Source organism: Hipposideros armiger, unplaced genomic scaffold, assembly GCF_001890085.2.
Source record: "Hipposideros armiger isolate ML-2016 unplaced genomic scaffold, ASM189008v1 scaffold_48, whole genome shotgun sequence".
In the NCBI taxonomy this organism is placed as follows: Eukaryota; Metazoa; Chordata; class Mammalia; order Chiroptera; family Hipposideridae; genus Hipposideros; species Hipposideros armiger.
In genome coordinates this window covers 2450746-2462970 of record NW_017731398.1, presented here as the reverse complement: position 1 = coordinate 2462970, position 12225 = coordinate 2450746, and the positions used below count along the sequence as shown (strand labels likewise).

General features: G+C 46.0%; 1 protein-coding gene across 1 annotated transcript in view; it reads right to left on the bottom strand.

Annotated features, from left to right (window-relative positions):
• Positions 1 to 12225, bottom strand: part of ADAMTSL3 (ADAMTS like 3) — a 206349-nt gene that overhangs the window by 27324 nt on the left and 166800 nt on the right. Inside the window, exons 21-23 of the mRNA XM_019640227.1 lie at positions 7590 to 8661; positions 1971 to 2098; positions 173 to 301 (exon numbers count right to left, since the gene is read on the bottom strand). Of these exons, the coding sequence (XP_019495772.1) occupies positions 173 to 301; positions 1971 to 2098; positions 7590 to 8661 (1329 nt within the window). The remainder of the gene's footprint in view (positions 1 to 172; positions 302 to 1970; positions 2099 to 7589; positions 8662 to 12225) is intronic.

The following is a 12225-nucleotide window of genomic DNA, read 5'->3' as shown; positions in this document are numbered from 1 at the left end:
CGCCGGAAATGAATCAAGCGGCATTCTACTGTACACACTGGTCTCCCGAGCTGGTGTGAGGTCACCTGGGACAGATCCACTGTCAGCATGCTGGAAAAATCACATTGTTAAGCCTGTAGGCTGAGGTCTAGGCATCTCCTGGCAACACTGGGCTGGAGGTGGCCACACTTACCTTTTACAGGACACCGGATGGTCACGTTTGCTCGCAGGGCTGCCTCCACGGTGCCGCCAACCACGACAGACAGATGGCTGTGCTCTGGTCTGGTGATGTGTCTTCCCATGGACAAGATGACGGGCGCCTCTTAATTCAAAGGGAACAGGACACTATGTTAGGTTCAGGCTTCCGCTCTCGGTAAACCGTGCTGCACGTGGTCACAGAGGCCTGGCCTTCTGGGACCTCACGGGAGGGATATGCACAGCCTGGAGGTGGTCAGCGGACAGACACACACACAGATGGATGGAGAGTGTCAAAGAGATACCCACAAAGGTGCACTGCAACAACCACATACAGACTCAGAGGATATCCGGGTTTCATAATAAAAATGGAGGGCAAATAAATCCTTCTTTGATGATCTGAAACAGAAGGGATTTGGAAGATCCTGAGAAGTAGAGAAGGTGAGGTGGGGCCGGGACAGGTGTCTACTGTGCAGCCTCGGGCGAGTTAAAGCAGGACGAATATGGAAGCATGTGGGGGCCAGGGCAGGCGACACCCCAGGGAGGATGTGGATAGAGAGTTCCTCTATATGGCTATTGCCATGGCTGGTTTCCCCACGCCACCATTCGCATGTGAGCTCCTGCAGGGGGAGGCCACAGTTCCTCAGCCTGTGTTATCACCCATGCCTACAGCATGAACAATAACGATGTTTAGCTGTTTGGCTACCACGTGTTCTAGGGAAGACCCTTCAGGAATGGCCATGCTTGGGTGACCAAATGTTGCATTCTGTCCTGGAGGGTCTGGGGCGTACCCTGAGATTTGAAAAGATGGGAACCCTCGGGCCGGGAGAGGGCTGTAGCCTGTCCCCTGGCCCCCTGGAACTTGTACCAGTTCTCCTGGGAATCTGAGCTGTTTTGGGATGGACTGAAGGGGAGACTCACAAGCTACAGGAAGTGCTTCTATTCCTCCCAGGAATTCCAGAGCCTGGGAACTGATGTTTTCTGGAAAGGACGTGAGGCTCACAGGAGAGAACCACCTGGAAGGAGCAAGGCCTAAAGGCCTCACCGCAGGAACGTGGCCCAGGGAAGGGACTTAAGAGTCAGGCCACAGAGATTCAGCTGGTCCAACCTTCTCCATTTCTAGGTGCCTGCTACAAAGCTCAAGGCTTGTTGTCTAAACGCTGGGTTCTAACCTCCAATCTCAGCCCTCTGCCCATCCTAGCCCACTCACTGGAGTCACACACACACCAGAGGCCACAGTGCAGGGAGTAGGAGGGTGGCTTTTGTTTTATTTTTCATCCCAGGACATGAGCTTGTCACAAGGAAACACCATTTACAACTTTACTGCCTAAAAAATGTTCCTTCGTAATAAAAGCACACTGAATATTAAAACCGCATCGCTGCGTCCTGGAAGACACGCACTAATTTACAACTTCCTGTAAGTGTTTCTAAGGCTTGGTAGGCATACCCCTGGGCGGTATATAACTTCAGTGACAGGACAATTATTCTCCTTCCTTGGCTGATGGCACTTTAAACATGAGAAGTCCATACTATCGACACTGCCAATTAATCCTTGTCTCATTAATTCCCAATTCTTAGAAAGTGAGCTCTCCAACAGCGTCACCTGGGGGCATGTAAAAAACACAAAATCAAGGACTCCATCTCAAGCCTACGGGGTCAGAACCTCTGGAAACGGGGTCTAGAAGTCTGCGCTTTAACAAACCCCACAGGTAACTCTGCTGCTATAGCGTTTAATGTTAAAAACAAAAACAAAATCCAAACCCAGGCAATCCATGTTTCAGCAGCGGGCTGATTACCTGCATACAGCACAGAGGAACTTTCCACATCGGAACCAAGACGAGTGGCCACAGAGCACTCATACAGCCCTTGTTCCTTCTTTGTAGGGTTCCGGATCTGTAACTTCCCCGTTCCGGACCACAGTATTCTGTAGAACCGTTAGAAAGAGGACGGTGTCACTGAACACATTCAACTGCTCTAGAACCACAGCAAGTCACAGAGAAAGAAGACTGAAAAATTGGAGGCCTTAGGCTGGCCAGGAACTCTGAGGATGACCTTGTCAAACATCGTGGGATAGGCAGAAAAACCACCTAGGCCAGAGGGTGGAAAAGTCTGTCCTCTTGGCTTCAACTCATTGAAATGGCAGATGGAGCTGTTATAGATGGTGCCTGGAGAGCCAGTCTCCCTCTCCTACTTTGCATGAGAATAGAGATTAGACTTTTCCAGATGGAGTCAGAGCTGTATCTATCACATTTTTTAAAAGACAAATTAGCAATCCGTGGTTTGCTGGATGTTAAACCCTCATTTTCTGCCCAAATCCTTCCTAACCAACTGCAGATAGGGATTTTTCCCACTGGAAGTCAGTGGGCCTTTCGTTAAGGCTGCCTGGTAATAATTGTGTCACTGTCACTGGAGGAAGACACCAGTGCAGGGGACAATGCTAAGGCTGCCTTATAGGGGATTTTGACCATGCTGTTCAGAACCCGGGCTGAACTCTAGGAGTTCCCCATGGTTTCTCAATCACTGACACTCATAAACAAGGAAATACCACTCCGAGAATCCGAGTTGGTCATGGGTATCCTAACAGATGAGATAATTGTCCAGGGGATAAGAAAGAGTGCTTGTTCTGCTTTTATTTACTGTATTTCCCCATGTATAAGACGCACCTTAATTTGGGGGCCTGAAATTTGAAAAAAAAATGTATTACATAAAGTTATTGAACTCAAGTTTTATTCATCATAAAATTCATACAACTCATCACTTGTGGGAAATGCAAGTAAAAAAAATAATCTACAACCACTGTATAAGATGCACCCAGTTTTCAGACCCCAAATTTTTCGAAAAAGGGTGTGTACCTTATACATGGGGAAATATGGTAAATTTTTTCTTCACTATTTGAAGCTGCTCCTAGACCATCTGGGTCAGAGGTCCATACACTATGTTCTCCTCTGACCCATCCTACTTCACAGGCCTTAGCAACTCAGGGACTGCTGTGACTGCTAAATACGGTACGTTGCTTCAGGAATTGAGCTGCGCCACATACATCTTCATTTCCTGTCACCTCACGTTGCTTGCCTTCTGCTCCAGTGAGAATGAACTTCTAACAGTTTCCAGAACATTCCATGATCTTTCATCAGCCCGAGCTTGTGCATAAGTTGTTCAGTTTATTTGGAATGTCCTTCCCTCCCCCCATCTGGCAAACTCCGACCTACCCACCGAGCCCTGGATCAGATGTAATTTCCTCGGTAAAGCCTTTCCCAATACTCCTCGAGTTATCTTCTGCTCCCTCGGGGCTTCCTCTGCTCTGGTTCATGTATTTATTTGATGAAATATCTATTTCTGCCCACTAGATTGTGATCTTTTCAAGAGCAGGGACCAAATCTTATTCACAGCTGTGCATTCTCGCTTAGTGCAGTGATGTTGTCGAGCCTTGGATGACTACATGCATGAGTGATCAGGATAGAACAGAAACATGGCACAAGGTCAGTGGCTAGCGGGATGCAAGCCCCCTGCAATACACATGGGACATATACAAAAGTGGGCAGAAATCAGCTGAATTGTCCAGAACAAAACCGGGAGTGGGGCAGACCTAACTACGTGTAGGGCTAGACTGTCACTGTCAAACTCCCATTAAGAAAGAGCCGATTAAAAATGAAAGTATATTGGGATGGCCGGTTAGCTCAGGTGGTTAGAGCACAGGGCACAGTGCTCATAACACCAAGGTTGCCGGTTCAATTCCCACATGGGCCACGGAGGTGCGCCCTCCACAACTACTGGGTTGTCGGAAAAGTCATGACATATTTTCTCTATGTTTTTCATTGCAAAAATGTGTCATGACTTTTCCGACAACCCAGTAGACTGAAACAAGTACTTGACTTGGAGCTGATGGGTCCTGGAGAAACACACTGTTCCCCTATTAAAAAAAAAAAAATGAAAGTGTAACTAGTAACTTATACTTGAAAAATATACTACAAAGTTTGCCTAAGTTATTTCACATATATGTTGGTATGGTTTTAGCAATTCTGAAGTAATTCTTTTGGTTTGTAGGTCTCAATTAAATAGCACAATGAGAAATCATTCAGATACGAAATAGCTGAGCACACATGCATCTACCGAGCCAGAAGGGGCCACCCACACATCTAGCCTGGATGAGCTCCTGACCTGGACAACCAGCAGGCAGATTTCCTTAAGGAGTCTGACCATGGCCTCTGCTTCACCTTTTTTGTAACTCGAAGTACTAACAAAGCTCATCTTTCCACAGTTTTCTTCCCGAACTGTGAATCCACCCACAACCTTCCCTTCCCAGCTGACATTCTCACTCAGCTAGCATCCCAATGGTATTCCATGCCTATGTGGGTTTCCTCCACAGGAGACAGGCTCTCAGAAACACAATTCCATTCCTCCATTACGTCCACTGAAAAGATTTATGAGATTTGGAAAGGCAGCTCTATAGGTGAGAACCTTTGTCATGGACAGGAAACAAAACATAAGTTGAAAAAATTAATGAGGTAAGTTTGAAAACCATGGGAATAAACACGGATCTTATTCTTTTAGTCTCTTAAAAGATGTTCAAAAACAAAAACTTTTAATAGCCATATGGAATTGGTTCAGATCCAACTGGTTGATCCTTAAAGTATGCAGAAACACATTTGAGTAGGATGTAGGAGTTTCAGCCCCAGAAATGAATGTTAATTCCATTTGATCAAGTCAAACTATTTCAAATCAACTCAACAAATATTTACTTAAAACTGACCCTGCTCTGTTACATCCCTGTAGGACTTACATGGCCATAGGTCAACCACCACTGCAACTTTCTCAGTCTCTGTTTCCTTACAGTTTCTAAAATGGAATTGTTGCACTAGACTAGCAGTCCCCAAGGGATGGTCCACGGACCCCAGGGGTCCTTGAGGTCAAAACTATTTTCTTCACAGTGCTAAGCCATTATTTGCCTATATCACTGTGTTGGCATTTGCACAGACAGTACAAGCAGTGGTGGAAAAACCACTGGCACTCTCACAGGAACCATGGCAGTGACACCAACGTGTAGCAGCAGTCACTGTATTCTTTGCAGAAAAACAAAAATGCCCATTTTTCTTCATTAAGGACATTCGGGCATTTCCTAAAATGCCCGAATATCCTTAATGAACCTTATTAATTTTACGACCCTTGGGCACACACGTTTTTAATATTCTGAATGACAAAACGGAAGTACACCCAATGCACTTCTGCTGTGAGTGTTTGAACTGCGAGATGAAATAGTGTCTTCTGTCACGGAACACCACGTGTCCTGAGAGAATGGCTGACAAACCATGATTATTCAGACTTGGGTATTCGGCAGATTTTTTTTTTTTAATAAACAAAAATGAGCTGGCCAATTCAAGGAAAACAACTAGCAGTACTTGTTGCCAATGATGAAATTCGAACTTTCAAGTGAAAAATAGAATTTCGGAAAATTAGTCTTCTCCTTTGTAAACCTGACAGCTTCCCAACACTCAAAGGCTTGTCTGATGAGATGGCTACTGCTATTAATGAATGTGTGTACTTTTTATATTTTTAATGAAATGTGTCAACATTTAGAAGATCTGCATAACTCAGTGAGTCAATGTTTTCTAAATGACCGATGTGTGATGTTATAAAACCTTGCACAATTCAAAGTGCAAGGTAACTAATAGATTTTGTTGTGACCAAGTACCAAAATTTTGTTAATATGGTTTTACAGTCAACATTTCATTTAACCTTTAAGAAACTATCACTTGTCCAGTTTTAGTGAAGTATCAAAGAAGAATAGCCACAATTATCTGAAAAGACTATTAAAATATTCCTTCTTTTTCCAACTAACTTATCTGTAGGAGGTCAAATATTTCTAGAAGCTTCAATTCAAACATTTCACAATGGATTGAATGCAGAAGCATGGGTGAAAGTCCACATGTATTTTATTAAGCTAGATATTAAAGAGGTTTGAAAAGATGTAAAATGATGCCGTTGATATCAGTAATTTTTTAAAAAATATTGCTTTTCAAAAATCATGTTATTTATGTGAACATGTAATGGACTTATTGTTGTTTCTAAATGGATTAATAAACAGATATTGTAAAATGCTTCCTGGTTTTAATTTCTAATATGGTAAACATCAATAACTATAACTCCTATTAACCAAAGATCTTTAGGTTCCTCAATCATTAAAAGGGGTTCTAAGACCAAAAGATTTCAGAACCGCTAAGCTAGTTGATCTGGGAGGTTTATTCCACTTCTAAAATTTCATTACATGCTTGTGTGTGAAGTTCTAGGGTAAAAAAAAATAAAAAAATTGTTGTACCTTTTCAGTCTAAGACATGGCCTAATAATTTTATTTATAATTATAAAAAAAACTGAATTTTACCTAGATTTCTTCTGATGTTTAACATATTAGGCTCAATGCACAAAAGGAACGATGAAAATAAAACTTGCATTTTTAAACTACCTCAGAGACTGCAAAACAATTTCACATCTGCTGTTTGTTTGTGTCTCTCAACAATCCCTAGAGGCAGATGAGGTGCAGCTTGAGGTCTTAAATGCAAATTCAAAAAAGGAAAATTTTTAGTTTTATGTGCACCAACAGCAAGACTTGGAGACAGTGAAGAATGCAAAAGCACACTCGCTTTACATTTTATGTAATGCGAATGAAATGCAGTATTTGTGCACTGGCAGAGGGGTCACCAAACAATAAAATATGATTACATATTTTGTTTTGAACACCTAAAAACACTCCAATCTGTATCAGTTTATGCTTCTGGATTTTATGACGTAAAAAGCTGCATGATATAGAGAATTACCTCAGATACCCAATCTTTCTAGCAAGGCTGTCATTGGTGTAGATATTCAGACACCGCTGGTGGGGTGCAGGAGACGTGGTCCCTGGTTCTGACTGGCCATGATTTAAGTTATGGGATTCTGTTGCTCAGTGAAGTCACAGAAAACTATTAATCCCCGCTTTGACCAATTCGCGGGGCCAATGGAAGCTCAAATGAGGTTCCACATGTCCTAGATACGGATGGGCACTGTGAATTCAGATTTGCAGTTCCCACACAATGCAGGATGCGGCCTGCAAACACATTTCCTCTTTTAATGCCTTTATATTGACTTTAGTTTTCAATGTTAAGTGCCCTGCAAAGAGAGAAACTGTACACGCTCCAACTCAGACTACCTGTATCTGGTCTCTTATCACACCTATGTGACAGTGACTGTGACGACAAGGTTTAACTTTAAAAATTCCAACGCATGCGTGAAAAACACCTCCTGGCATTTGTGAGGTTCTTTCCTAAAGAATCCTGCTGGAAACACATTCTGAGGAGGAGGAATTTGAAAAATAGTTTCAGGAAAACTGGAATAACCATTAAGAAGGAATTGCACACTGAACGCAGAATTCTGACTCTACGCACTTATCTGAGGGTTGTAACGCTGCTCCGTCCTTGGTCCACGTGTACGTGGCCTCACTGGGGGTGGTCAGCTCACACAGGATGTTGATGACCGCGGTCCTCTTTGTAATGTACACCGTGTTGCCAATCCTTGAATTTACTGTTTTATTAAACGAAACTGAGGTGGGTTGGCTCTGCCTCACGAGAGTTGGTCCCTTGGGCTTGAATGTCAGCTTGCCTGAGTTTTTCACATTCGAGCCTTGGGGCACACTTCCTGTCTCCCCTCTCAGCTGAGCCGCAGGAGGCTCTTCCTCCTGGATGTCCCTCCATTGCGTGGGTCCTGGCTGCGCCCTGGCTAACCCGGCCACCAGCTGATATATCATCTGGGATGCGAGGTCATCGCTGACCTCTCTGGTCTCCATGAGCTGACTCATATTTCTTATCAGTTCATCGAACTGGGCTGTGTCCATGCTATATGCTCCCTGCTTAACTGCTGCTTCGAACTGCTTGTTCTTAAACTCCCAGGAGCTGGGGTTTCCTGCAGAACTGCGGCAGTGGCCCAACAGGGCTCTCAGGAAAGGCTGGTTATTAATTTGGCCGTCGTCCAGGTAAAGCTCATTTTTGTTTGTCCACATCTGCCTCATTTTATGCCATGTGGCTCCCACAGTGTCGGCGTCCTTGGGGTCCATCCCAGCATGTTCCCCGGAGCGCTCACCTAGGGCTGGGGGCGCGATGAGCCGGTTGTCAGTTCCAATCAGCTTGAGAACGATGGTTTCCTGGGCAGAGCCTGCGACGCACCGGTACTCACCGCTGTCAGGGGCTGCGAGGCTGTGGATCTTCAGTGAGCCCGATTTGGTGATGCCCAGTCGTTTGGAGTTCTGAAGACAGTGGCCGTCCTTCTCCCATCGGATCAGGGATTTCTGGAATCGTCGCACGGGGCATTTAATAATCACGGATGTGTTGGGCAGTAAATAGGCCCGGCTGCCGATGGTCAGGTTAATACGCTTTTCCTCCCTCGTCTGAATGTAGACACTCTGAGCGCCCAGGATCTGAGGGCCCTGCTCACCAGGTTTTGGCTTCACCTCTGGCTTCATTTCTGCAAGAGAAGAAAAAAAAAAAAAAAGAGAAAGAGAAAAAAACACAAACAACTATCTCAATAATAAAAGCTTTTTGACAGTCATCTTCCAAGGCTGATACAAGCCAACAAATATATCGTTTTTCCTCTAAAACATTTGAGAATTAAAACATGAATGACAGTATACGCTGGTAGACCGGGGTAAATTTCACAACTATCTAGGACTTTAGCAGCAAAGAATGCAAGTCTGAATGAATCGCGTGAAAACGTGTTATTTTACAAAGCCCCGGTTTGGGGAGGCATGAAGTTCAATGGTGAAATGTTTACATCAATAAGGGGATGTCGGATACATTGGGCCTCTACCCTCTGGCAGGACCAGCGTCCTTGGGGAGCTCGTGTGGCTTGCAGCCATGGGGACACCGATCTGGAGGAAGCGAGAGCAGGAGCATGAGAGGGGGAACGGCATGGTGAACGCATGTGAAGGATCTGAGAAGGAGGCTAGGTTGGCCAAGGGCAGCAGAACAACAAGCAGTTCAGTTAAACGAGCAAGGGGACCCAAGAGAAGCAGGTGATCAAAGAAGAAAAGACAGAGCAGGCACTCTGAGGCCAGGCACGCCCGAGTTTAATCTCAGCGCCGCCGCTGGGACAAGCCCTTTGAAGTCTCTGAGCCTTCATTTTCTCACCTTTAAACTGTGGGGAATGTTAGTGCCTTTGTCAGAGGAACAGGACAGACAGGTCAGATCATTTACACCAAGTGCACGGCACAGCAGTGGGCACGTAACAAGCTCTCAGGGAGGACCGTCATCAGCGGACAAAGGCATGTCCAGCCAGGAAAACAACAGGGCAATCTGAGAGTCCGTCAGAGGCAGGCTGGCTTTCACTTGTTCCTGGGCATCGGCTCCGGTTAACAGGTGAGGGCCAAAGAGATACCCCTCAGACCCTGCTCCCCCAAAGCAGGAGCACCCACCCTCAGTTCACCTGTACAAAGGCTTCTCGATGTGTTCACAGGTGATTCTGCAGTGAGGGGGTGTGAGGGGGCAGACTGGGGGGGTCTGCAGGCGGCGGGCAAGGCTCAGCCTTGGTGAGGAACCTGCCACATAAGCAGCCCAGCTCCCCCCTCTGGATGCATGTCCATCTGTTGGAAAGCTGGCCCTGTGGCCCCTGCTGGTTCTATGGCCAACCCGGCATTAGCAATTGTTCCTGCTGGGTACAGTGCAGCGCCGTTAGCAGGTGCGCCTGGCGGGGGATTGGGGATTCAGGCGCTGCCAGGTTCCACAGCTTGGGCCAGTTCCTCTCTCGGGACTTCTGAGAGCCTCTTCAGAGCAATGCTCTCTCGCCCAGATAGTGCCACATTCCCTTAACTAGACTCCCTGCCTGCTGTCAGAGTAAATACACCCAAATAAAATCTGACTATGTCACTTGTTTCTTGGATAAAATCTAAACTCCCGAGCACACGGAGTTCAAGATGCTCTACAGCTAACTTCTCAAGCGTTCGCTTTGGTCATAACCCATCGTGAACCTATGTTCTAACCCTAAGGAATTGTCTGCAATTCTCCCAAATGTTCCTTTCCATTTGACACCCCCGACCTTCGTCACCTGCCCAATGTCACCTGATGAGGCACTAGAAGAACTGGGATTTGGACTCAAGTGTCCCATTACCTTTCAGAGATTAAGTTCAATTGAGAAAGATTACTGGGGAAGATAGGGTTTGTGTTGGTCCTTCCAAAATGCGAAGACTGTCAGCCACTAGATCTGGGGGAGGAACGCATCTGAGGCTGAGGTGGGAGAAAAACAGGCAATGTTTTGGGGAAAGGCGGCAGAAGCTATAATTGGACTGCATCATGCAACACTGGCCTCTAGGGGGAGCTCAAGACACTTGTCCCACCTGCTGGCCACCCCACCGCACAGGAAAATGGTCCGAATCAAGATAAGAAAACTCACTCCTCCAAAGAGGATGGATTTCACTTAAACCCTAGGCACGGATAAGGATATGCTTCTGGAAGTGGAAGAAAGATCCCAGCTGGGCTTGTTTTTTCTTGTCTTTGGACCCCCTTCCATCATGGGGGCATTAGGCCAATAAGGAAGACACTACCTTTCCAATCTGGAGAGCAGAGGGGGTTGAGATGCAGGAGACAGAAAAGTCGGAAGGACGTTACACCTATAGCCTTGGTAGTCCTTATGGAATCAAAGATAAGTCCATCCACAGAGAAATGGGAACATGGGCCCCGTGCAGTAGGTAGGAAATAGCTGCTATGGTGAATTTCTAGGGGATTCTTAGGAAATAGGGGAAAAAAAACCAAAAAAAAACCCATTGCCACCCAGCTAGATTCAGGTAGCATTAATATGAACTACATCTAATTAGCGTGGGGATGTTACTCCCTTTAGCAAATCCTCGTAGCTCGGACCAAGGAACCAACCAACAAAAACCACCTGACAGTTAATACCAGGGCTGCAGATGGACGAGGTGATCAGAGAAGCGGGTTAAGGAAGAGCATAAAGATGTGGCTATAGAATTGGCTAAGTGGGTGACTGGTGAATGCCAGCTGAGAGGATGGTTTCTAGTGCGAGAGCAGAAAATCTGGGGACAGGGAGGAGGTATGGAAGAACCAGGGGTGACAGCTGGGCATCAGGTAAATAAGCAGGAGTGACACGGAGGAGCAGGAAGCCACTTCTGAGTGCTGAGCAGTGGGGATGTCCTGATGTCCCAGGCCAAGGTGACAAGAGTCAGTGACACTGATGCTGCTGGGCTATCAGGCTGTTGGCAAGGATGCTGGTTGTCGCGGATGCTGGCAAAGGTGGGAGAGGAAGAGTGGACCTGGAGGCGGTGTGCCCTGGAGAAGGTGTCCTGCAGGTGCGCACACGACGCATCTGAAGGTGTGATCTCAGGGGCGAACGGTGCCGCGCCAGCCGGGGTAGGGAGGCTGGGTACGCGGAAGCCCATCACTGAGTCCCGTGACGCGGTGGTGAGGAGAAGGGGACGCCACGCATGAGTTTGGAGGGAGAAGCCACATGTCAGCAAAGGGCCACTGAGTGAAGGTGATGGCATGAGGCCAGGCAACAGTTGCCCAGCTCAGGGTGATCTGGCCGTTCTAGGGGCAGGCATTTCTGTCTCTCGTCTACATGTTTGGCAAGCTAGGGGGTGGGGTGGGGTAAATAAGAAATGTGACTGCCTATTTTCTTTTTAAAAATTTTTTAAAAATCTTTCTCCTTAAAACTTATCATTTTACTCTGCTCTCCACTGCATGCCATAGTAATTTATAATTACATCTTGTACCGATTTGCATGCCCTTAATAACCACGGCGTATCCCCACATGTTATTCTGTTATTTTAGAGGAAGCTGCCAGTCTGACTTTAATTTCCCTCTCCTCTAAGGCCGTTTATGGTCTAGCCACATGGCTATAAAACCATCCACCATTAATAAAACATTAGAGCGATAAGCAGCTTGAAGCATGACATGGCGCCATACGCCACAGACATTCTTAAATTCCAGGACACTGTAGAATTTGGACTCTCACATTTTTTGGAATCTGAAGATTTTGAAAATTTGTTCTCAGAAAATTCCCAGGAAAGAAAACCAACCAACC